Source organism: Monodelphis domestica, chromosome 7, assembly GCF_027887165.1.
Source record: "Monodelphis domestica isolate mMonDom1 chromosome 7, mMonDom1.pri, whole genome shotgun sequence".
Taxonomy (NCBI): Eukaryota; Metazoa; Chordata; class Mammalia; order Didelphimorphia; family Didelphidae; genus Monodelphis; species Monodelphis domestica.
The window spans coordinates 201,447,356-201,474,930 of NC_077233.1; the positions used below are offsets into that span (position 1 = coordinate 201,447,356).

The 27,575-nt window shown below is 34.6% G+C and overlaps 1 protein-coding gene across 1 annotated transcript; it reads left to right on the forward strand.

The window, feature by feature from the left end:
* The first annotated feature begins 267 nt into the window (after positions 1-267).
* On the forward strand, positions 268-27,575 carry ANXA1 (annexin A1). The gene is made up of 13 exons (XM_001364896.4): positions 268-495; positions 5,096-5,175; positions 5,454-5,562; positions 6,653-6,747; positions 7,563-7,676; positions 11,976-12,066; positions 18,577-18,656; positions 18,865-18,921; positions 20,152-20,245; positions 20,792-20,887; positions 24,386-24,444; positions 25,419-25,541; positions 27,200-27,575. The coding sequence occupies exons 2-13, from the start codon at positions 5,110-5,112 to the stop codon at positions 27,254-27,256; spliced, it is 1,041 nt and encodes a 346-aa protein (XP_001364933.1). The 5' UTR covers positions 268-495; positions 5,096-5,109; the 3' UTR covers positions 27,257-27,575.

Genomic DNA, 27,575 nt, shown 5'->3' on the forward strand with positions numbered 1-27,575 from the left:
ATAAACTCCTGAAAACATCTATACTATAGTTATGTTATAGTGCTTTGAACATTGTAGGCAATTAACAAATGTTTTGGAATGGAAATGTCTCTGGGTTTTCCTCTATAACATTTCAAGTCTCAAAATCTTTTTGTTTTTCCCCCAGGTCAAGCAGAAATCAAAAGTTAAAAAAAGAAAAGTAGCATATCTATCCATCCTAATTTTTCAAGTTGCAGCCTCTTCCTCTTACCTCCCTCCTCCCCCCTCCCCCCCTTTTAGAAGTCAGCTCTGAGCTGGCTAGCTTTGCAAGCCTGATTACATTTTGTTTAGGGGGAGGACTTAGTCATATCCTCTAGACAAAAGGCAACCAATCACCGAAGTTTGTATTGCAACTTTGGTTGCTAGGTGTGGTCAGCCCTTCCATATATATAAAAAATGACCAGCCTTAACGTTTCACACTTCCAGCTTGAAACTTTCCCTGACGGTTCTTTCATTAGCTGTTTTGCAGAGAAAGAGGTGAGTTTTAATTTTCTACTTCAGAGCTGTCTCTTTCTTTTTTTTTAAAACTTTCTTACAACTCTACCCCCTGAAACTTAGCTCTTGGAAGCAGCTGACTCTGAAAGTTGTAGCAGAGGTCGGTGTAACTTTACATTTTTCTCAAAGTTTTGTTTTGTTTTGTTTTGGTTTTTTTGGGGGGGGGTAAAAATGTTTGTGAAATTATATTTTCAGGATCAGTGTTGAAATTAACAACATTGTTTACTTTTGTTGGCCACTGGATAAAAGAATTATGCAGAAAGAATGTCGTCTGGCCAGTTTACTTGGCATTCTAATCCTTCACAGTTACCATGGAAAAAGATGTTTTTTTCTTCCCCTGCAATTTACCAGTTTCCAGCAAGCTATGCCTGCCTTATATGGACAGGAAAGGGAGGGGAAGGGAAGAGGCAGCCTGCAAGTTTCCAGTGAGTCTCCTTCAAAGAGGAGGCTATTCATAATTTAGTTTACCGAGGCTGGAAGCCAAAAGTTAACCCAATTTGGGTTCACTGTAGTAGTAATAAATAAACTGTTTCTAATTAAGGTATTTAGAGATTGATGCTTTTGTTTTAGTAGTCCTTCATAAGCTAGAGATAAGCTTCCCCTCACTTTTCTTTTACCAGGGTGTGGCCACATTCCTTTTCTGGGTAGTTCATGTGCTGACCTGTTCTTCAATTCTATATGCCATACTTGAGGGGAAAGAAAATAGATGTTTTTCTGGGTGGTGTCCTAATAATGGCATAACGTGAAGAAATGAGATCAGGGCCTCTAAGGCCTTCCTCATTTCCTGAACCCCTATCATTGAAGATATTAATGGGTGGGGCAAGCCAGAAGAAAAGAATCATTATGGAGACAGTTCTCTTATAGGGGAGACAAAGCTGATTTAGAATTTAGAAGAACTGTATCTTTAAGTCTCAGTTCTGTATTTTCTGCCGATATAAAGGTGGGGAAGTTAAGTGCTCTGTGCCTCATTTTCTTATTTTCTCAGAGGCAGCCAACCATAGAGATTAAAGAATCTGGGAGACTTGCATTCAGATCCTGCTTCTGCTAAATTCTAGTTGTGTGTCTCACACCTCTTGATGCTGGCAAATCTTTAAAACTCTTTTACTCTCTTTTAAACTCTTTAACTCTCTAAACTAACAATTGCTTTGGAGGAGAGGTTTCCTTGTATTACAGGCCCTGTCTTCCCCAAATCCCCTAAACAAATTCTACCTCCCAAAAGGGTATTTGAATTACTTGAACTTTACTGTGCTTTCTATCTCAAAATGTATGATCTTAATGAAACTTTTTTTATGTTTTGAGAATTAGAAATAATGGGGATGCATTACATTGGGACTATTTATTATCTCAAACTGTCTTTCAAAGATGATTGCTGAAATCCTTTTTTTGAATGGTAAATTTATAAACACTTATTAAAAGAGTTGCTTATATTTAAATATCATGTACACAATTTAAATACCACGAAGCATTTGCTGAAGTTTAGAATACTCTTAAAAATCTTCTTCTCTCCCTTTTGGAAACTTCATGTTGAAAAGAATTTAAATGTGATGAAATTCTGGTTCAATTATATACTTAATAGTGTAATAATGACTTAGCCACAGGTGCTACCTCATTTGGAAGGTGGGGAATTAAAAACCTTTTTAAGTGGATACATAACAGGTAATTATTAACAATTTAATTATCTAATCTAATAATGATTTTGCTAACCATTAAAAATATTTATTTAAGAAGTTACTAAAGAGAAATAAGTTGGAAATCTATACCTGGTGAACTGAATGCCTCCCAGTCCACTACTTAATTCAAGAAGTATTTATTAAGTAACTACAATGTAAGGTGAGAGATTGCATGAGAGACAACATGATGTAGTGGAAAGAAGACTGGTCTTAAAGTCAGGAAAACCTGGGTTCAAGTCCCTTCTCAGATCCATACTATCTGTGACCAGATAGCTCATTTAACTTCTCTCTATGTCTTAATGAACTGCATTCTAACACTATAAGGTAAAGGTGAGTTGCTAAGGAGTTTGGTAATAGAATATCTTTCTCTTCCTCTTTTCTTTTCTTTCTCTTTTATTCTCTCTCTTTGTCCCCTCCTCTTTCTCTTCCTCTGTCTGTTTTTGTAACTCCCTCCCCCCAGATTTGGAGGATGGGACACTCAAAGTCTAAAGTCATGATAAAGGAAGACAAAGTTTAAGGAAGAACAATTAGATCAGTTTGAGTGGAATATAGAGTAGTTGAAGGTAAATGACTTGAGTGGTCTTGAATGATAGGCTGAAGCTAGATTGTGATGACATTTAAATGTCAAAGAAAGTTATTTGTGTTTTATTCTAGTAGCAATAGGAAAGTCCTGAAAATTTGCAAAAAGGGGGACTGCCTTGACTTACTCTTTGTTAAAATTATTTTGGGGGCTGTGTGTATCTTCAAAATAAGATTTGAGTTTGAAATAAACTGAAACAAAGGTCATATAAATTTTTTCCTAAGAGCACTAATCTGAGAATCTGAGTCCTAGTTGTGTCACTAGGTAACTAAATAATCCTATTTAAATAATTTAAGGAAATTGAAGTTAGACAGGTTTAATGACTTGTCTAAAATAATAATGTGCACATCATTCTATAAAATTCCTTACTCTAAACAAAAATATTAGCAATTAATACATTTAATAAATCAATTCATACAATTCATACATCAATTAATCAATAAGCACTAAAATATATATTATATGGAGGCAGCTAGGAAGTGTAGTAAGTAGCACACTACTCCTGGATTCTGGAAGACGAAAGTTCAAATCTGGCCTCAGATACTCATTAGCTTTGTAACGTTGGGCAAGTCATTCAACCCTGTTTGCCTCAGTTTCCTCATCTGTCACTCCAGTATCTTTGCCAAGAAAATGCCAAATGAGGTCACAAAGAGTCAGACACAACTTCAAAAACAACTGAGTGCATAAAAAAACATGATTTTCCAAAGATATTAAAAGCGTAATTCACATTTTCAGGAGTTAGCCTCTCACAGTTTAGTATTTGTAGAAAGGTAAAATGATCATCTTTTTCATTTACATAGGTATGGGAGATTCTTGTGGTCAAGAAACAACAAGGTATAGGCCGACAGATTTTTAAAATCCACTTTCAAGTCCCTAAGGGTCTCCTAGGTCCCTCAGGGTTTTAAAAACTTGCCACTTAACTGATCTAGTATTCAGTGACCATATGTTTTCATTTTGAAAGGAATTTTAATTCCAAGTAGAAATATTGAATGAACAATTGAGTTGCAAAATGCCCTGGGCATGGAATTATGATGGGTTGCTATATTAAAATTGTGCAGCCGTCTTGAGTCTAACATGAGTATGATGCCCTAGTTTTACCAGAACTTTGTCTTCTCAAATTCAAGAAACATGCATTTATTAAGCAGTGAGAGCAGACAGTGATTAGAAAAAAAATTAAAATTTTTAAAAACTTGAGAAGTTTCAAGGTCTATTAAATTCAAGTGAGTTGAGTATTACTAATATACTGCTTCTGGAATGCTTTTATCTCAATTTGTACTTAAAAGGTGTCCTTTGTTTATTTAGCTGGCCTTAATATACTTATAAAGCAATTATTTACTTTGTTCAAATATTCCTTACTGCATAAACTGAACAAAGATCTCCTTGGACATGCAAATATAGAAGCATTGCTAATCTCTAGAAATCCACATATTCAGCAGCAGATATCCTAGGATAAGTAGTGAGTGATTGTTCAATAACATTCATTAAAGACAAGAGATATATATTGTTGCTGCTAATGTGATAGGGGAGGATTTAGTTTTCTACAGTGAAAATAGCTGATCTGCACACATGTTTAAAGGAGAACTGTTGAAGTATAGAGAATCTTTTTTGGAGTGATAAAATAAAGTTGGGGTTTTGTTGGCATTTTACAAAGAGAAATGGATTTGGAGTCATAGGATTTGGAATCAGATTCTGACTCTGTCATTGTCATATAGGGAAAGTCACTAAACCCTTTAGCCATCAGAAGTTTCTATGAAATGGAGGAGCTAGACTAGATGACTTATGGGTAGGCTACTTATTTCCTCAGTGCCTCAGATTCTCAAAAGTTATACTATACTATTGATGATGTTGGTGGTGTTGGAGGGACTTTCCCTACTAGGAATTCACTGTAATGCATGCATGGGAACGTGTTCGTTCATGTTTGTTGTTACCCTCTAGTGTTTGTGCTTATATAGTTGAATGCTCTGACTTTTCCATGAAGGTTAGCTTTCAAAGACTCACTCTGATTATCTTAGAGCTTCTAATTGAATGATTTTTCCACCCCATTTTAGTCTACTTACAATTCTCTGTGGGCTATGAAAGTAGATAATGAGTATTTGAATGATGAGTGCGTAAAGAACTATAGTGAATGCAATCCTTTCTTGTTCCAGTTCTTTTTTTCTTCTGATTGAATGTCATCTAAGTTGTGTGATAAGAAAATTGTGTAGTATAGAATTGACCTTATCTATCAGTTTCAATGGGTTCATGCCAAATTACTACAGGAAAATGAGCATTAAAATGCTAGTTAAGGCTCATTGCCCCTTCGTTTTAACTTTTGCTTATGCTTTCTTTTCAGGTACTTCTTTGAAAATGGCTATGGTAGCAGAATTCCTCAAGCAGGCCTGGTTTATAGACAATGAAGAGCAGGAGTATGTTGTAAGTATAGATATTAGAGGTTGACTAAAAGTGTGATATCTTCGCCCTCCCCTTTTCTATCTCTTCTTCATGTATTATATTTCCATATTAGAGTGGAAGCTTTAAGAGGGCTGGACTGCCTTATTTCCTTATATTTGCTTCTCCTCTGCCCACAGTACTTAACACAGTTCCTTAACACAGTATTCACATCCTGAGCAGTTAATAAATACTATATCTGTCAATCAACATTTAATCCAAAGCTGGGTATTTAGAAACAAAATAATTTTTTTCCCCCATAGAAAACTGTGAAGGGATCAAAAGGAGGACCTGGACCATCAGTTAATACCTACCCTAACTTCAATCCATCTTCTGATGTTGCTGCACTGGACAAAGCTCTTACTGTTAAAGGTAATCATGCCTCATCAGAACATTCCTCTTTGAAAAACATATGGATACATAATGTTTAAACATGGACCATGAGGACAGAATAATACCTCATCAGAAAAATTTTCTCCCGCAGTGCCTAGCAAAGGAGTCACTAAATGAATATATGTTTGAATTGAAACAAATGAGGAAAATCTTACTTCATTTCAAAGTTGAGTTATTTCCAGGTCTAATGAAGCTGCAATTTATTAGTAGTTAGGAGAGGCTTTATTTCTTATTGGTGACTTCAGATTTGCAGAAGCATAGGCTGGCCCTAAAGTTGGAGGGGATAGTAGTTTCTTAAGGTTAGTACAAGAAAATAATATTATTATTCCTTTCCACTCACTGTCTGGTCCAAAGAATCTGGATTGAAACTTTTTTTTCTTTGTTCCTTATTGTTCAACCACAGCTCAGTCTAAGAATTACAAGGCAGGGAAGAGACAAAGCTATTTTACTTTTATCCTTACTAATGAAAGGTTGCCTGACATAATACATAAAAATGTGGCCTCAATGCCACAAATTAAAATTCTACCTCTAATGTGTGACCCTCAACAAGTCATTAACATGTCAGAGCTCTACATAGCTCTCTAACACTATAAAAGACAAAGGGCCAACCTGCATTGGTAGAAGGAATATCTTCACTAGGGAGTTTCATTTACTAATAAAATGATATGTCCAATATCTTTTCAAGATGGATGAGATTTATTTGTTGACTATTCCCACATAAATATTAAGAGAAGAATAATTTTAAGGCTATCTATTATTTAATGTACTCCTTTGATAAATGAAATTGGAAAATGGCTTTTGGAAATAAATATTAGGTTAAAAAAATCTAAAATGATTAATATTTTAATAAATTCCCTTAAGTGTGACTCAAACTCAAAGTAGGTGGTGAATTGACTTCATAAAACAATCTAACCTACATTTTAATGTTTAGCAGAGTTTTGTTTTTCAGGGAAAAATGTAATGGAATAAATTTGTTTTTCACCATTTTGACATTACTGTAAATACAATCTCACCAATAATATCAAAGATAAAAAATGATTCTGAAGTGCAATTGTCCATCAATTTTTAGGTGTGGATGAAGCAACCATCATTGATATCTTAACAAAGAGAAATAATGCTCAGCGTCAGCAGATTAAAGAAGCATACCTCCAGGCCAAAGGAAAGGTAAGTAAACTAGAGACTTCTTTCATGAGCCCAAGATCTGAATTTTAGCCTTTTTTGAAGGAATTCCAGGATAACAAATAAGAGGTGAAATAGTTCTACCTATGAAGTAAGAAGATCCAATTTCTGCTACTTATTCTCTGTGTGATCTTAGACAATTAACTTAATATGCCTAAGTCTCCATTTCTCCTTCTAAGAAATGTGGTGGTTTTACTAGATACAAATACAAGATGCATAAATGCTATAAACCTACAAGAAATATAACTTTGAAGTCTATTTTAATATTTATTGTTATTTAGCTTTGTGAATTTTGATTCACATTTTTTTTTATTTTAAGGAGATAGTGCAACTTGTCATTCATTTTATATGCGATAATTTCTGGATGACACTTTTCTCCAAGTTGGTGGATCAGTAAAAGAAATCCTCTCAATTGGACAGCTTATATTCCTAGGCCTCAATATCCCCATCTATAGGATGAAGGGATTGGGCATGATTAACCTTTAAGGCTCCTTCTAACTAAAATTCTACAATTCCTCTAAATTAAGGTTCATTTCAAGAACATATTGCACTTCTTTCTTCCCTCAGTGTCTGAAGGTGTTTTAGTAATTTGTCAATACCATTTTATGGATTCCTCCTTAATCCTCTTTGAATGTTTGTACTTATTGTTCATAATGTGGATCATGGTCTTTGATGATTGCTTTGTTTGGGTGGTAGTAGGTTCCCTCTAGGCTTATTCATGGAAAAAGCTTTGGAACTACAGAGAATATCAAGGCACTTCATCATTTGACTCATCATATGCTACTGATTCTCTTCTATAGACCCTGGAGGATGCTCTAAAGAAAGGCCTTACAGGCCATCTGGAAGAAGTTGCCGTGGCTTTGTTGAAAACGCCAGCCCAGTTTGATGCTGAGCAGTTGAGAGGTGCTATGAAGGTAATATATGATGTATGAAAAATATCTAACTGATACACTCACTAATTAGATCCTCCTTGTTGGCCATCACCATAGGACCTAGTGCATGGACCATAGGGTTCAGTAATTTGATCAACAGACATTTCAGAAGTGGCAGGCAATATGCTGAATATTGGGGATACACAGAAAGGCAAAAATATAGTCCTTGCCCACAGGGAGGTCATGTTCTAATGGAAGTGACAGCATGTAAATAACTATGTACATACAAGATATATATATATATATATATATATACATATATGTATATGTATATATATATATACATATATATATATAGCATTGTTGTACCTCTAGGGGTCCTACAGACACCATTCTAAGGGGAAGTCTTTTAACTCTTTGGGGTATTCTTGATACTCCCATTACATTCTCTGAGCCAACAGAATAATATTGCAAATCAGGTGTTCTCTTTAATACAGACCAGGAAGCCCCAGTGTCTAATACACAATCATAGTAAGTGTTACCCACCTTTAAAGTAACATGGGGTTCATTAGTATGGGGGGGTAGTGGATAGGGACAACAGGTAATAGGACATCAGGGTCCGGAAAATCAAAGGTTGTATCCTCTGATTCCAGTGCCCCAGCCCTCCCCGGACACCTTCATTGTATTTGGGAAGTTCCTTGGGAATCACCCTGAAGGGCACTCCTTGAGGGGCATTAGCACCACGAGTATTTTTTGGATGAGCACCATTTTTTATATATTGTTGTGGAGTTATTTCATTTGAGTTATCATTTTCCCAATATCCATTCCTATAGTCCTCATTCCTAAAGTGGTTTTCATTGTCATAATTATATTTATTTCTATAATTATCACTTCTGTAGTTGTTATTAAAGTGCGTATTCCTTCCTATAAACTTCATAAAAGCTCTACACTGTACTGTATTGTGGCCCTTCGTCCCACAGAAGTGGCAGGTAATAGATTGATAATTAAATTTCTGGAGAGGGGCAACTGTCATTGGTTCATTATCATGCCCACTTTCTAATTTACCTATCTTATCTTTTAAATATCTCATTTCTTTCTTCATTTCCTCCATGTCATCATTATTTTCTTCCTCCTTTTCTTTGTTCCCTTTAAAACATATATAGCTGTTTTTCACAATTCTTCAATGTCCATCTCTGACCATCTTGGACAATGTGTTCTAAAATAATTCTTAATCGCTTTGCAAGAGTTATTGACAAAGATTCTTCTAACTTGTCTTAAGCTATTCTCTTTAGTTAGGTCCCAATCCAGGTATCTGTTCCCAATCTCGATTATTCTATCCATTAATCTGGAGGGTGTTTCTTCCTCCTTTTGCTTAATTTTTTCAAGTTCTATCCACTTATCTGTACTGTCTGCACATTCCCTCATTGATGTAAGGATGGCCTCTCTGCAACTGTATAGTTGTAGATAATCCTTAGGGTTGTTATAGTCCCATTCGAGATCTTGAGATGGCCAATGTGCTGCATTACGCCCCTGGGTTTTGTTGACATGAGCAATTATTTTATTTTTCTCACGTTCAGTTAAAAAAGCCTGTAGCAAGTCCTTGTAAGACAGATTATACTGAAAAAATATGTCTCCCATCTTTTTTGTTACTAGAAAGGGATCTTGTTCATATGTGGGGATATTTCGTGTAAATTCATTTATTTCTTGGTGAGTAAACGGTATCCTGTGTCTTAAAGTCACCACATCTCCATTCCGTCCTATTTCAGGTACTTCTCTTAGAGGAAATAGGCCTCTAGTTAAATTTTGTACCTGTGGGTCAGTTTGACAAGGACAGGTTTCTCTAGGAGGATGAGATCTCCTTTGGGCTGGAATTTGGTTTTCTGTAGGAGAGGGAACATGAGAAACTGAGATTGCAGGGGAAGGGTTTTGGGGATTAAATTCAGTCAAAATTTGCACTACAAGAGAGAAGCAGTCTGTTGACTGAGATATAGAGAAGGTGTTTTCCATCTGTATTTCAGGGAAGGACATTTCCTCATTCAAAGGTTCTGAAACAGGTCTGTTTCTGGTAGAGTGGATGTTTGCCAATTGATCCTATAAGAAACATTTTAGATCTTCTAATTGGGCTTGTGTTTTATCCTCAATTTTTTTTTTAAATTTTGGCATCTCTTAAGTACAGTATTGAAGAGTACAAAAATGACGTTACATATTAATATAAAAAATTGGAGGTATCCTGCATTCCTCAATGTCCCTAATTCTTCAACCACCATATATAAATGTCGAAGAATGTAGTATTCATTTATATATATATATTTGTAATTATTTTTCTAACAGTCTTCACAAAATATGTGGGGAAAAGGACAAAGCAAAAACTTTTCACAGGTTTTTTTTTTTTTCACTCCTAATCTAGGCAGTTGTTCCCTAAGGGAAAGGATATTTAGAAACAGCTCTCCCAGCCAGTACTTTAGGACCCTGTTGCTAAGTTTAAAACAGTTGTTTTCTATCTAACTATCAGAGTCATACAGCTGGGAAGTATCTGAGATCCGATTTGAACCTAGGACCTTCTGTCTCTAGGCCTGGCTCTCAATCCACTGAGCCACCCATCTGCCCCTAGATTAAAAGGAAGAAAAAGAAAAACTGCTGTTTCCAATTTAACTTAAGGAGCAAAGAAAAGAGAGAAGTTTTTTTTATCCTCACTTGTTCTAGCAGCTGTGTCTTTAAGCCGAGTTAGCTGTTAAAAAGGACTGAGTGGTGAGAAAGAGCAAAAAGACAAGAAAATTCAGGAAGTTTATTGGGGGAACTCATTATCCCTTAGTGGTCACCACGCTATGATATTAAAATCACCTTAAAAGACTGATATATATTAATTTAGGGTCGCCAAGGAATTCATCTATGTAATTCCTAAATGAAACACTCAAATCAGCTACCAATTTTTTATGGTGTTTTAATTACAAACAGGATGAAGAAAGTATTAGAGGGAGAGAGAGAGAGGGAAAGAGGAGAGAAGGAAAGAGGGTTTAAAATACCCACTCTGCTCAGGCTGAGCCAAAGTGGGCTCAAGGCCCTGAATAGCCAAGGCAAGGAATGAGATCAGTCCCTATCACTCAGGTGACCAAACAGGAGAAAATAGTCCGTGGGCTCCTCCAACTCCAAGCACCAGCTTCCTACTGACTCTCCCCTCCTCACAGGAAGTCATGAGAACTCCTGAGGCTGTCCTCTACCTCACTTCCTGTGTCTTACATGTGCCCAATGGTGACTCTAACTTGACTAGGACTGCCCAGAGGCCTTTCCTTTTTGCACATGTCTGTTGAAGGCCATATTCTCAAATAATTAAATCTTGAGTTTTGCTGTAGCCCTTCCTAATCTTGTTACCCTGAATAGGGTGGAGATTGTAGTTTCCAAGACTTGATTCTGTTATTCCAAGTATCTCTATTGTTATTGATCAGGAAATAGCTAAATCTGATCTTCTAGAGAATGGTCTGAATAGAGTTGAGTAGTTTTGGAATTCACAATCTGCAGAATTTCCAATTTCCATAACACAATATTTACTGCATGATGAAGAACCAGGTATCTTGTTGCCCCAGGCTTTTGTGAACTGGCTTTGTGAAGAGGACCAGGGAGTTTGAGTTATATCCAGCTGAAGGTCCTTTGGAGGATGATGATGCAGGGTGTGTCAAAAGGCTTAGGTGTGCCAAAAAGCTTCCAAAGTTAAAGGCTATGCTAAGACTTTTGGATTGCCCTTTCTAAGGATTCCTTTATGTACTAATGGACTTTCAAAATCTTTAGAGACTTCCTTGTTGCCCACTTTTCCTTTGGGATCACTGAATGTGTTCTAAATAAAGTGACTATCTCAATCTTTTGGGTCTGAGTGGTTCATTGTGAAGAATGTGTAACCCCTCCTCTGACTGTATTAATTGAAAGTGCAATGGTATCACAACATGATGAACATGGAAATATTTATTATATGACACATATGCAACATATCATATTGCCTGCCATCTTGGGAGAGGGAAGGGTTGGGAAGGAAAGAAAGAACGTGAATCACTAAATGTCAGAAAATAATTCTTGATTGATGTAAATTTTTTTTAGTTTAAAAAGGAAATTATAAAATCATGAAATAATGGAGTAAAAACAGTCAGAGAAGTCAGATACTAATAAATAAAATTATAGCACTGGTCTTTGAAAGTATATTTAACAGTAATGTCTATTTATCCAAATGCTTTCTCATAAGATTTTTCTCAAAACAGAAGATGGAGAGTGGAGTTAAAGCTTAGATATTTCAGAGTCTTCAAATAAATACAGTTATTACATTTAATAAGACCTTTTCCTCATTTATTTTTACAGGGTCTTGGAACAGATGAAGATACTCTAATTGAAATTCTTACATCAAGAAATAATAAAGAAATCAGAGAAATAAACAGAGTCTACAGAGAGGGTAAGTCAACAGTGGCACACACACACACACACACACACACATATAAACAGATGGGAAGAAGAATATTATGTTTCCTTAAAATTTAAATTTGTTGGTAGTGATAAAGTCTCCATACATTAAAATATCTGAAAGAAGCCAAAGGGCACCAGCAGAACAGGCAAGCTGAGAAAAACATAAAATAAATTTTACTATAAAAATCTATGCCTTAAATGCAGTCAATGCTGATGACAAGGACTTGGTCATTAAATGGTGTTCAGAGTTGAAATCTAGGGAATATATGAGTTTTGCAAAGTCTACTCCATTCTAATCCCTTAAGGACAGTTTCTATAGGTGATTCTTTTCTTTGATGAGAGTCTGAAAATGGACCAAATGTCCTTTTTCCTTTACAAGATGACCTAGGTAGGACATCATAACTGATTATTCTTAATTTTGGATTTTCAAACATGGGTAGATTTGTAACATCTCTTGGGATGATAAAGAGCAATAGAAATAATGATATACTTACTGGAAAGACCTGAGAACAGAGTTATATTACTTAAAAAAAATATTGCAATTTACTGTAACAGATTTTATTAACAACATAGTAGGCATTATAAAGAGCAGAAGTGTAGCAAGGCATTCTTTGACAGTACTCTGTATTCAGCATTTCTTGTCTCTCAGTTATTATAAGCAATGCAAAGCAGTCCAGACAAATTTTATTGGAGCCTATAGTAAGAGCCATGCTTACCACAATACTCTGAGTGACATATCATATCTTGAAGGAAGAAGAGTATATAATTACTCCTCACACTATAGATTTTGATATCTTATATGAAATCTGGTAACTTGGTTCTTTTGTAGACCAACAAATAAGGCAGTGGCATCCTATTCAGATACTGTAAGTTCCAGGCCCATCTGGGCCATGCTAGAGTTCTGGAATTTTATATAACAGTCTCAATTTTAACAACACCAATGGCTAACATTTTTATCGGTTTGTAAGATTTACAAAATACTTTATATATGTTATCTCTTTTGATCCTCACAACAACCTTGTGAGTTAGGTGATGGTATCACCCCATTTTATAGATGTGGGAACTGAAGCTCACAGAGGTTAAGTGATTTACAATGGATCACATAGCTAATAAGTGCCTAAGTTAGTATTTCAATTTTTATCCTGGCATTTTATTCTTTTAGACACTTAGAAATAATTTGGCATTCACATTATTTACAAATATATTTAATCATCTCTATGTGATCATAATCTCAAGGACAGAGTCAATATCTAATTTATTTTTGTTCATCATCTGGTACTAAACATTACACATCAGAGCGATCTAAAACCTTTTTAAATGAATAAACAATGACATCAGTAATCAAAATGGAAAATAAAATTATTATATAATTAAGCTGGTCAAAAATGAAAAAAAGTTTCTAAATTTTCCTCTTTTGCAATCTCTATTCTCTAACATCATAGTGCTCTTAATGTTTCCATTTTTTTATGTTACTTTTTTTTAAAATATTTATTTGGTCATTTCCAAACATTATTCATTGGAAACAAAGATGATTTTCTTTTCTTCCCTCCCCCACTCCTACCACCCCTCCCACAGCTGACACGCAATTCCACTGGGTATCACGTGTGTTCTTGATTCAAACCCATTTCCATGTTGTTGGTATTTGCATCAGAGTGTTCATTTATAATCTCTCCTCAGTCATATCCCCTCCACCCCTGTAGTCAAGCAGTTGCTTTTCATCGGTATTTTTACTCCCACAGTTTATCTTCTGTTGTGGATAGTGTTTTTTAGATCCCTGCAGATTGTTCAGGGACACTGCATTGCCACTAATGGAGAAGTCCATTACCTTCGATTGTACCACAATGTATCAGTCTCTGTGTACAATGTTTTCCTGGTTCTGCTCCTTTCGCTCTGCATCACTTCCTGGAGGTTGTTCCAGTCTCCATGGAATTCCTCCACTTTATTATTCCTTTGAACACAATAGTATTCCATCACAAACATATACCACAATTTGTTCAGCCATTCCCCAATTGAAGGGCATCCCCTCATTTTCCAATTTTTGGCCACCACAAAGAGTGCAGCTATGAATATTCTTGTATAAGTCTTTTTCCTTATCTCTTTGGGGTACAAACCCAGTAGTGCTATGGCTGGATCAGAGGGCAGACAGTCTTTATCGCCCTTTGGGCATAGTTCCAAATTGCCCTCCAGAATGGTTGGATTAATTCACAACTCCACCAGCAATGAATTAATGTCCCCACTTTGCCACATCCCCTCCAGCATTCATTACTTTCCATAGCTGTTATGTTAGCCAATCTGCTAGGTGTGAGGTGATACCTCAGATGTTTTGATTTGCATCTCTCTGATTATAATAGATGTAGAACACTTTTTCATGTGCTTATTAATAGTTTTGATTTCTTTGACTGAGAACTGCCTGTTCATGTCGCTTGCCCATTTATCAATTGGAGAATGGCTTGATTTTTTGTACAATTGATTTAGCTCATTGTAAATCTGAGTAATTAAACCTTTGTCAGAGGTTTTTATGAAGATTGTTTCCCAATTTGTTGCTACCCTTCTGATTTTAGTTACATTGGTTTTGTTTGTATAAAAACCTTTTAATTTGATGTAGTCAAAATTATTAATTTTACATTTTGTGACTCTTTCTCAGTCTTCTTGGTTTTAAAATCTTTCCCCTCCCAAAGGTCTAACAGGTATACAATTCTGTGTTCACTTAATTTACTTATAGTTTCCTTCTTTATGTTCAAGTCATTCACCCATTCTGAATTTATCTTGGTGTAGGGAGTGAGGTGTTGATCCAAACCTAATCTCTCCCACACTGTCTTCCAATTTTCCCAGCAGTTTTTATGAAATAGTGTATTTTTGTCCCAAAAGCTGGGGTCTTTAGGTTTGTCATAAACTGTCTTGCTGAGATCATTTATGCCAAGTCTATTCCACTGATCCTCCTTTCTGTCTCTTAGCCAGTACCAAATTGTTTTGATAACCACTGCTTTATGAGATCTGGGACTGCAAGTCCTCCTTCCTTTGCATTTTTTTTCATGATTTCCCTGGATATCCTTGATCTTTTGTTCTTCCAAATGAACTTAGTTATGGTTTTTTCTAATTCAGTAAAGAAGTTTTTTGGTAGTTCAATGGATATGGCACTAAATAAGTAAATTAATTTGGGTAGGATTGTCATTTTTATTATGTTAGCTCTTCCCACCCATGAGCAATCAATGTTTTTCCAATTGTTTAGATCTAGTTTTAGCTGTGTGGAAAGTGTTTTCTAGTTCTGTTCATATAGTTCCTGTGTTTGTCTCGGTAGATAGATTCCTAAGTATATTATATTGTCTAGGGTGATTTTTGAATGGTATTTCGCTCTCTAATTCTTGCTGCTGAAATGGGTTAGAGATATATAGAAATGCTGATGACTTATGCGGGTTTATTTTGTATCCTGCAACTTTGCCAAAGTTGTTGATTACTTCAAGTAACTTTTTGGTTGATTCTCTAGCATTCCTTAAGTAAACCATCATCTCATCTGCAACGAGTGATAGCTTGGTCTCCTCATTGCCAATTTTAATACCTTCAATTTCTTTTTCTTCTCTAATTGCTACAGCTAGTGTTTCTAGTACAATGTTAAATAATAGAGGTGATAATGGGCATCATTGTTTTACTCCTGATCTTGTTGGAAAGGCTTCTAGTTTATCCCCATTGCAGATGATGTTTGCTGATGGTTTTAGATATATACTGTTTATTATTTTTAGGAAAGGCCCTTCTATTCCTATACTTTCTAGTGTTTTCAGTAGGAATGGGTGTTGGATTTTATCAAAGGCTTTTTCTGCATCTATTGAGATAATCATGTGATTTTTGTCAGTTTGCTTGTTAATAGGGTCAATTATGTGGATGGTTTTCCTAATATTGAACCATCCTTGCATTCCTGGTATGAATCCTGCCTGGTCATAGTGGATGACCCTTGTGATGACTTGCTGGAGTCTTTTTGCTAGTATCCTATTTAGGAATTTTTGATTCTATATTCATTAGGGAGATTGGTCTATAGTTTTCTTTCTTTGATTTTGACCTGCCTGGCTTTGGGATCAGTACCATGTTTGTGTCATAGAATGAATTTGGTAGAACTCCTTCTTGGCCTATTCTGTCAAATAGTTTGTTTAATATTGGGATTAGTTGTTCTTTGAATGTTTGATAGAATTCATTTGTGAATACATCTGGACCTGGGGATTTTTTCTTAGGGAGTTCTTTGATGGCTTATTCAATTTCTTTTTCTGAAATGGGGTTATTAAGGTAATTTATTTCTTCCTCTTTTAGGCTAGGCAATTTATATTTTTGTTAAGTATTCATCCATATCACCTAGATTGCCATATTTGTTGCCATATAATTGGGCATAGTAGTTTTTAATGATTGCCTTAATTTCCTCTTCATTAGAGGTGAGGTCTCCTTTTTCATCTTGGATACTGTCAATTTGCTTTTCTTCTTTCCTTTTTTTTAATTAGACTGACTAGTACTTTGTCTATTTGTTTTTACATAGTACCAGCTTCTAGTCTTATTTATTAAATCAATAGTTCTTTGACTTTCAATTTTATTAATTTCTCCTTTGTGTTTTAGGATCTCTAATTTAATCTTCATCTGAGGATTTTTAATTTGTGCACTTTCTAATTTTTTAATTTGCATGCCCAATTCATTGGCCTCTGCCCTTCTCAATTTGTTAATATATGAACTCAAGGATATAAATTTCCCCCTGAGTACTGCTTTGGCTGCATTCCATAGGTTTTGAAAGGATGTCTCATCATTGTCATTTTCTTCAATGAAGTTATTAATTGTTTCTATGATTTGTTCTTTAACTAACTGGTTTTGGAGAATCGTATTGTTTATTTTCCAATTAATTTTCAATTTACCTCTCCATGTTCCCTTACTAATTATTATTTTCATTGCATTGTGATCTGAGAAAGTTGCATTTATTATTTCTTTTCTTTTGCACTTGTTTGCAATGTTTTTATGCCTTAATACATGGTCAATTTTTGTAAATGTACTATGTGCTGCAGAAAAGAAGGTATATTCCTTTTTGTCCCCATTTATTTTTCTCCACATGTCTACTAACTCTAATTTTTCTAAGATTTCATTCACTGCTCTTACCTCTTTCTTATTTATTTTTTGGTTTGATTTATCTAGTTCGGGTAGAGGAAGGTTCAGATCTCCCACTAGTATAGTTTTTCTATCTATTTCATCCTTGAGTTCCTCTAGTTTCTCCTTTAGAAGCTTGGATGCTATGCCATTTGGTGCATACATGTTGAGTACAGATATTTCCTCACTGTCTATTCTGCCTTTTTATCAGGATGTAATTACCTTCCCTATCTCTTTTAACTAGATTTGTTTTTACTTTGGCTTTGTCGGATATCATGGTTGCGACTCCTGCCTTCTTTTTGTCAGTTGATGCCCAATAGATTTGGCTCCACCCTCTTACTTTCACCCTATGTGTGTCTACCTTTCTCATATGTGTTTCTTGTAGACAGCATAGGCTAGGGTTTTGGAATCTAATCCACTCTGCTATTCACTTGCGTTTTATGGGTGAGTTCATTCCATTCACATTCAGAGTTATGATTACTAGCTGTGTTTTTCCCAGCATTTTGATTTCTGCTCCTTTACCTGCCTTTTCTTCTTTCACTATTTCCTTCTACACCAATGTTTGCTTTTGAACAGTCCCCCTTGTCCCCACCCTTATTTTACTTCCCTTTCTACCCCCCTCCCTATTTATCCCCCACATTATTTTCCCTGTGGTCTTTCTAAAATTAACCCCCCACTCACTCCCTCTCTTGTACTGCTTCCCTCCCCACCAGACCGTTTGTTACCCTTCTACTCCCCTATAGGGTGCAAATCTATTCTCTGCCCCCAATGGATTGGATTGTTTTTCTCTCTTTGAGTCACTTTCAAAGCACATAAAAGTTGAATATTTCCTGTCTCTGACCTCTTTACCCTTCCAGTGTATTGATGTTCTCCCCCCTCCCACCATGAGCTTCTTTATAACATATAAATTTACCCCCATTTGTTTCTTTTCCCATTTCTTTTAATATTAACCTGTTTTTAAGCTCTAGTTATATATATAAATATATAAATATATTTTTATGTTACTTTTAATTTAACCATAAAGAATGAATATAAACTGGGGTTTTATCCAAGCATCTCACTTTATAATGGGAAAACATATCCTTTTTTCATACTTTACCTGCTTTTATGTTTAAGGAACATATTTTTCTGAATGAGTTATCCATAGAATGCATATCTATATAGTTTAATTCTGTTAGCAATGCAAACCAGGCTCTGAATCTCTCTGATGGTGCTGAAACAATGTGACAGGCAATCCCTCTTTTACTGCTGCTTTGCTGAACAAATGACTTTGATGATACAAAACCATACTTAGTTTGGTTTTACTATTATGTCAATAAGGAAACTAGCTTTCTCACTTAAAGTATAATATCTCTGCTTCCTCCCTGCCCTCCACAATTTTGTAATATAGAGCTTAAGAGAGATCTGGCCAAAGACATCACCTCAGATACATCTGGAGATTTTCAGAAGGCTTTGCTTTCCCTGGCCAAGGTATGTGATTGATTTAAATAACTTCAATGAGTATCCCCTTTTGAAAAGCATAAACCGTAATTTTGAAATTGTTCAAGAAATTTCTCTTCTTTCCTTTGTGTATGATTCCTAAGATTTTTTGTTTAAATTCTATGATAAAAAATGTTTTGGGTTAGCCTGGAGAAAAGAAGTTTTAAAAGAAGAATAATGGCATTTCCCCCTTTACTAGGGTGACCGAAATGAGGATATTCGAGTGAGTGATGATTTGGCTGATAATGATGCTAGGGTAAGGATATACTTATCACTCTGTGAATCTTCTTTTCTAATGTACTGCTTTTGCTATAGCTATCTTTTTCTTGGATAGAATTATCACATTTTTATGTATTACTGTCTCATCGTGACATTATTTCAGAGTCCAGTAGTTGATTATCATTAAAGACTAACTCTAAAGACTGATTCTTTCCTCTGTATTCTTACTATACTTTGAGAAATGAAGAAATTAATTTAAAAAACCCTATTTGTTAAATTTTTGCTACATGCCAGGCCCTATGCTAATATTAATAAAAATGTGATCAAGCAAGTCCTTGTCTTGAAGGACATTACATTCTGATAGAGAAATACATACATGTGGAAGTAGTTGAAAAGGAGGGGTAAGGGTAGGGCATAGATTAGAGACAGTTAAAAAGTAGTGTAATCTTGAAGTTGTTCAAGATATGGTGGGGACTCACCAATAAGAATGCAGGGTTCCTGAGGCAAGAACAGAATCAGAAATCTTATGCTGGAAAGGATCTCTCAGAGGCCATCTAATCTAACCTCTTCATTTTACAAACTAGGAAAATGAGGCACAATGTGCTTAAGTAACTTGTTCAAAGTCATAGAGATAATAAATATTAGAGGACAGCTATAAGGCAAAGTTCTCTGATGCCATCATCTATATTTCTTTTCATTATATTATGTGTCTCTATATTAAATACTTAAGGGAATGAAAGGTCCTCAATATTTGTTTGGAAAATATTTCCATGCATTCTTACTGATTCCACTAGTACTTTCAAAAGGTAATATTTAACTTGAGGTTAAATTCTCTTAATGAATAACATTTCATATTGGTCACATTATTCACATATTTTGACTTAATATTGCTACAAAGTCAGTGATACCAGTGATATGAGATGTGTATTCAAGGGGAAAAAGGATTAGTAAGACTAGAGATAGGGACAATTCCGAATTAGCAGTATCAGTTTGAGGTTAATAAGTGCTGAAAAGATAAAGAGGCTTCAGAGAGTATCCTCATCTTGTTGCTGATTAAAAGACCTTCTTCTGTAGCCCTTAACAATTATGTTGGGTACATAGCAGCCACTCAACGGATATTTATTGCGTAATCCCTCAGGAAGCATAACATGCTTTCTACTCCCCTTAGTAGGTAAAAGTCCAAATTCTGGCTTGGCTCGTTTTTGTCTGAAATTTTTTATTTCAACATTTAAGGAAGAATTACCATTTATTTTCTACTTTACAACAGGCTTTGTACGAGGCAGGAGAGAGAAGAAAAGGAACTGATGTGAATGTATTCACTACTCTCCTTACCACAAGAAGCTTCCCACATCTTCGCAATGGTAATTAGGAGATGTTATTTTTTGGAGTGAGTGTGCGTGGGATAGAAAATGGGGTAGATTACTTAAAAGAGATGAATATAGAGAATAATTTCCCTGAAAATAGATTAATTGTCCTGGAGACATATAAGCTATTGAAGATTTTCTTTCTTTTCTTGCCATCTTGCAAATGAAATCTCTAAATGTATTCCTAGTCCATTTTTGTTCTCAAATGAAAAGAAACATCTTTTTCAAGTTCATTCCCATATCCCATACTACTGCAAACATGGAGCCCTTTCCATGTCTCTTTCCTTTGTGTCTTTTGACTACCATGTCAAAATTGTAGTATTTTTTAAAGCACAAATTTTAATCCATTTTATGATTTCTGTGTAGTTTGTGATGAAAATTTAGAGACATAAGGGAAGACAAACTATTCACATTGTTCTTAGCAGTTCATAATAAGATAGCTTGTGATCTGCTTTACCTCAAGTCTATTTCCTACTCTTTCCTCTTCCAAGTGATTGTGTGAGGATGTAGATCACTTAGCTTGATTTTGTCTTTTCTTTTTAGTGTTTCAGAAGTATCGCAAATATAGCCAACATGACATGAACAAGGTATTGGACTTGGAGCTGAAAGGGGATATTGAGAACTGCTTAACTGCTATTGGTATGTGATTCTGCAGTTGAAATAGGCTATAGTTTTTAGACAAAAATATTCTTTCTATAGAGACATTATCTCTTGGTTACATTCAAATTCTGCTGAAATAAAGCTGGTCTATAGTTTTCTTTTCCTCTGACAAGAGATAACATTACAAATATTTTAAACATTGACTTTTTATCTCAAATGGAGTTGAAGGGGCAGCTGGTATAGTGTATGGAGCATCTGGCCTGAATTCAGGAAGTCCTGAATTCAAATATGGCCTCAGACACTGGACTAGTCATTTAATCCTAGTTGCCTCAGTTTCCTTATTTGTAAAATAAGCTGGAGGAGGAAATTGTAAACTATTCGGGTATCTTTGCTAAGAAAATGGCAAATGTGATCACAAAGAGTTAGACATGACTGAGGAACAACATAACTGAGGGTAGACAATGTAGATTAAGGGAGGAGAGATGTTTCAGTTCAATCAATTAGGACTTATTTAGCTCCTGGTATGTGCTAGGGACTGGAGATACTACTACAAAAGTGTGACAATGCTTACCCTCAAAGAGCTTCTACTCTACCAAAATTCACATACAATTGAGTGATATTTACAAAATGAATACATAGTTATTTGTGAAGATGGTATACTAATCACTCAGAATGAAGCTGAAGCTTTTGTTATTGTATTATTTTAAAATTATTATAAAATTTCTTTTGGTATAACTTGTCCTGGACAAATATGGTTGTCCAGTTAGAAAGATAGAATCTCAGAGTTTAAGGGAAGCTGAGAGTTTAATATAACCTAGCTAACATTTGCATATCTTTTTAAGGTTGACTAAAGGATTTATAGATATTAAGTCATTTGATCTTCACAACAGCTTTTTATTGTAGATCCTATTATTCTCTTGTATTTGAAGACAAGGATCATGCCCTCCTTAAATGCTGCCTTTTTAAAAATCCTAAGCACCTTAAACTGTTCCTCCTATCACAAAATTTCAGCACCTTCTGCATAAATGCTCCCAATTTTCTATATCCTTGAAATATGATACCTAAAACTGAACATAGTACTTACTCCACATGTGGTCTTACTATCATTAAAATGTATTATTACCTTGTTTGGGATATAATATTTTTTGCCCTTCAGTTTGTATACATGTTATATTTTACATTTATCATTACTAAATATAGTCTTCTTGCAAGGCTCTTCATCTTTTTCAGTGCTCTTGGTTTGCCCCTAACTAGAAAGTGCCTCGATTAGTTGCTAATAGACCTTTGAAATCTACTATTCATAATTAAGGAAAGGCGAAATTTAAGGAAAGTTGAAAAGAAAAGTACAGAAAATAGGGAGGGGAGTGAGATATGGTGTCTAGATTGGAATGGGTGTCTAGATGCTTATTCAAATGATTGTCCAAATAAAATATAGTGTTATATGCTGCAAAAAGGGGAATTATCTCTAGGCATTGGCAGGTGACTGTCCCAATGAAGCCTACCCCAAACAGATTATATCTGGAACAATAGGTTCAGTACTAAGGGTAATATTTAAGGAAAGACATTGGCAGTTGTTATAGACAAAAGAGTGGTTGCCATAAACTGTGACCACGAAAATATGGATTTCAAGATTTTGAATTGCCAAAACTGTAAAGATAATTTTAGCATCTCGATTTTATATCAAAAATAAGTGGTTGCCATGGGAAAAATTCCCAAATATGAAATACCCAAGTCAGCTGGGTTTTATGGAGATTTTAATTAATATAAATGAAGGAATTAAGGAAAGGGAGAGAGACAGAGTAAGAGGAATTAATAGGAAAAGGCTAGGGCCTAGGCCAATGGCCTAGACCTTTCTCTTTAAGAGAGAAAACTAAGTCAGTCTTTAATCACTCACCACAAGATTTGTTCCAAGCAAAACTCTAGTGTTCATGGAGACCCTCCAATTCAGCTTCCTAAGCTGAACTAAGTACAGAGGCCTCTGACTTCCTTTTAAAGAGAATTTTCTCCTATGTCACCTCCCCTAAATTTTCACATCTACCAATCACAGTAGACGTTTTCCAAAGGACTGACCATTCTTAATTCACATCTTGTTATCGTCTTCTTAATTCACATCTTGTTATCACCTTCTCTGGGTAGACTAAAACTTCTGAGTACTTCACACCTCTTTGCTAAGGCTGTCCCTTGCAAGTTGCCTGACCTTTTAGTGATTAATTTGACCTCATAGGCACCCTTTTGCATTAGATCTAAAAATAGACCTAGCTTAAGGGCTTTTGCCTTACTATAAGTATGAGTTAAGTACTTTTTCATTGTTCAGGAAGGAGTTTACAACTTTATCTTCCCCTAAAGTATGCCTAAGTATGGGTGGAGTAATTTTAAAGTTCCCAATACATTCCTGATCAAGTACCTTCATTGTTTAAATGGGAATAGCCTTAACCAAATGTTTTAAGGTAGAGTTTGAGCAGTTTTAAGATTCATACAGTGGTAGCCCACCCAGAGGAGGATGGCCAAGACAGGATATTGAAGCCATGCCAGATAAAATTGACTACAAGAACTAGCAGTGTCTAGCCTGAAGAAAAGAAGGTTGGGTAGGAATGAAATGTGACAACTGTCTTCAAATACTTGAAATATAACACCTACACATGATCAGAGCACTTCATATGTGATCTGGCTACCAGTAAAATTTATTATACTCTTGTTTTGGATATATTTCTACCAATATATGAATGTCTATCAAGTGGAAGAAAGATTAAATGTGTTCTGCTCTGTACTAGAGCAATGAGGAGAGGGGACAAATTTCATGGAAGCAAATTTTAAAGTAGAATTTCAAACATAAAATAAAACCTGCCCAACAATAACAATTAAAGCTCTGAAAAAGTGCATTAGACTGCTATATGAGGACTTTTTTTACCCCATCACTGAAGATCATCAATTGAAGATGGTTTTATTTCCAATGTCTTCGAAGTGCTCTCTTAACTTTTCCAATATTTGTACCTTTCATATTTTTATCCTCATTTTTTTGACATTTGCTAACCAGGTTTCTTACTTGCCCAATAAAACTCACATAGAAGTCTCCATGCATCTTTAGGATGACTGAAGTTTTGTCTTTATATGTTGTCATGGAGATAGTACCACCCATAGCTTCATAGAGAAGCTATGTGGACCATTTAACCACCACTTATTAATCAGCAAATATTATTTATTAAGCATTTGCCAAACACTATTTTATGTGCTAGGAATATGAGGAAAAGATAAAATAGACTGTGATCTCAAAGATTAACAAATACAAAAGTAAGTATATACAAAATAAAAAGAGTTAAGAGAAGGAAGCTTTGAGGAATGTTATAACACTTTATATCTTATAAACTGAACTAGATCACTTCTGAGGCCTCTCACATTACAAGTGTTTATGATCCTATAATGTTATGTATAGGAAAGGAAAGGGCAGATGCTTATTTACCATTCCCCTTTAATTTCAACATGATTTTTTTTCTCCTGTGTTACACATGTCAACTATAAAGTATTCTCTCTCTCTCATAGTGAAATGTGCTACAAGCAAACCAGCTTTCTTTGCTGAGAAGCTTCATAAAGCTATGAAGGTATTGCTCATCTCAATTATTTTATTTAGTGGTGTCTTCCTAGTCAGGAGGAAAAAATACTTTTACTTAAGCAGCTTTTATTAGGCTTAATAAGAGTCTTCAATGATGAAGAGAAGTTTATTTTACATTTTAAAAATATGTTGTGAATTTGACATGTTTGAGGTGATTTTTAATCTTGCATTTGAATTTTTTTATTAAATTTTGTTTTCAAGAGAACCTTTAATTTGCTTTGAACACTGCATAAAATCCCAGCACATAAAACTGTGACTTTTTCTCTTTTTTCTTGGTCCTCGCTCGTCAACTAGTACCATCGAAGCTATTGGTTTTCTAATCTTTCTATGATTAAATTTTATCTTTTTATTATGTGTTCCCACTGTCCACAAAGGAGTAGTTGAATTTAAGTAACACAAATGCAACAACTGTTTTAAGTTTTGCTTTGTTTTTTGGGAAATTATTTCCAACAACTTGATTTTTGCTAAAAAAAGCAAACAAACCTGTTTTGGACTCAGGTTGAAATGTGCTGGGCTAATAATTTAACAATAAGTCCTGTGAATATTTTCTAATATATTTTCTTAATATAATGTAGAGTTTGGGAATAGAAAAGATGATCATCATTTGTTGTATACAACCAATCTTTTTCAAATTATTTCAATTTCTTTTTCAATTCAATGTAAACTCAGATCCTCTTGCCACAAGTCTGAGCTCATTTTATTGTTCCAAAAGAAGTCCTAAATTGTTACCTATAGGGCAAAGAGATGGTTTCATGGTGAGATTACATTAGTCAAAGATAGGTTTGAGTTTGTGTCTTCCTAATCCCAAGACTACAATTCCACTAAGCTATATGGTCTGTATATACTATACCACAAATTCTATAAGAAATGAATTGATATTGATGAACACCAAGCCTTTGTAAACCTAACATAATTTTGTGAGATGTTATATGACTCAGTAACAACAAGAATTGTTTTGAATAGGGTGCTGGGACTCGTCATAAGGATCTTATCAGGATCATGGTTTCCCGTTCGGAAATTGACATGAATGACATCAAGGCATACTACCAGAAGATGTATGGTGTCTCTCTGTGCCAAGCCATCCTGGTATATTTTGTCACTTGTTATAATATGATATGACAATCAATAATTCTTTTTGTGGTTTAATATATGATTTGTCCCAAGGAAAGAGAGTCAACTATTCTGTCTGTAGATTTAATTTTTATTCCTTTGCTCTTTTGAAAACTACTTAAAGGAAAATTGGGGGTCCATTTGAGAAACTAGTGTTTGGGAGTGAAAGATATTTTTCCTCTGAGACAAATTTCAGACTAGAAGTTAGGACATCTTTGATTATAGATTAGGGTAAGAAGAATCTTTAGAACATCTATTATAAACTATGCATTTAGAAAAGAAAGGCATTTAGAATGAGAAAAATTAAGTTATTATATAGCCTTTTGGTGGTAGAATCTGAAGTAGAATTCAGAGCTGGTGATACAGAGTATTCTCTCCTTTCTATTGACTGACATCATCAATAAAATTGAAGGAAAAATAGCAAATGTGTTTGGTTTAGACACCTTTTGCTATTCAGAGATTTTTAAATATTGCAATTAATTTCTTTTGACTAAAATGGAACCTTATGCATTTAGCAAAGAATTGTCAGTTAGCTATTCATTTGAAGCTATCATTCAAATAGCATTTTTGGAGGCTTAATTTGGAGAAATAGTTCTTGGTTCTGAAAATGAATTCATTTGCCAAACATATATCAATGGATGATTAAAGTATTTCAGTTTGCCATTTTGAAAGGGAGACAAGGGAGGTGTAATTAAAATTTCTTTTAACATATATAACTGAGGTATTGCAAGAATAAATTTAATGAATATGTTTGGAGATTAATTTTTTAAACTTTAAAAAATGTCATTAGTACTAAATTAGAAAAAAACATTCTCAAAGTTTAAGCAAGTATTTTACCAAACACCTAATTGCCCTAATTGCAATTTGACTAGCACATGCCCGTGTAGTGTGGGTGTGCACAATTTTTGGGTGCTAGACCAAGATGGAGACTTTTAAAATTCACACTTTATATATGAGGGAAGACTAAAGCAAAGAAAGAGAATTATGAACCAATGTTATTAATAATTACTGATTTAAAAAATTTAATAAAACTGGAAAAAAAGACTATAGCAATTATTCCCAGTCATTTGTTACAGCCATTGTATTTATACCAGAGATCGAAGGATGGTTCAGCATTAGGGATACAATGAACATAACTAATCATATTTTTAAAAAAACCTAAAACTACATAATTTCATCAATGAATAGAAAATGAACTCATGAGAAAATAAATTTCTAAGCTCCTCAAAAGAATAGGCACTATTTTTAATTCAAGTTATATTTTTATTAGGTGACAAGAATCCACCTAATTGAAAGGAGTGGTCAAAGAACTCTAAATCATCTCTATTTCTGATGATCTATTGTGAGGCACTCTAATGTGATATGTTTAGCTTGATATCATGTTACATATAATCAGAATGCATGGCTTTGTATTTCATCATGTGATAGTATTACAAAACATCTGTTTCAATCACTTTGAAATCTGAATCTAGTTAGCTTGGCTCACTCTGGGAAATAATCAGTCAACAATTATTTATTAAATGCCTACAAAGTCAAGAGAATTTTAAAATGGATTATGTTGCAATTATTCATTACCCCAAAGAATTGATGGTTATTTTCAGGTAGCATTAATATTTTTCTTCTTAAATTTGCAGGATGAAACCAAAGGAGATTATGAAAAAATCCTGGTGGCCCTGTGTGGAGGAAACTAAATGGCATTATTTTGATATGCTCCAGCTTTATTACCAGAAGATATTACATTTTTCTTTGCTATTTACAAAATATAGCATAGATTTAAACAAAAGTTTTATGTTAGCTTGGATTATCATTCAGCTATCTGCTTTCTGGAAAATTTTAGTCTGGAAAACTTAATCTTTTTTATCTCAATGTTGTATAATAGTGTTAAGATTTTTTTCTTCTTTTTAAAAAATATTTATCCAAAATGTTTATAATTTTACAACATTAAAAGGTACATCTTTGACCTAAGGGGTTTATATAACAAGGAAAAAATAAAGCAAATATGTAAACAGA

Coding starts and splice junctions, on each gene's coding strand:
- ANXA1 (XM_001364896.4), top strand. CDS start 5,110: ATGGCTATGGTAGCAGAATTCCTCAAGCAGGCCTGGTTTATAGACAAT. Junction 5,563..6,652: donor CAAAGCTCTTACTGTTAAAG/GTAATCATGCCT, acceptor ATCAATTTTTAG/GTGTGGATGAAGCAACCATC. Junction 25,542..27,199: donor CTCTGTGCCAAGCCATCCTG/GTATATTTTGTC, acceptor TTAAATTTGCAG/GATGAAACCAAAGGAGATTA.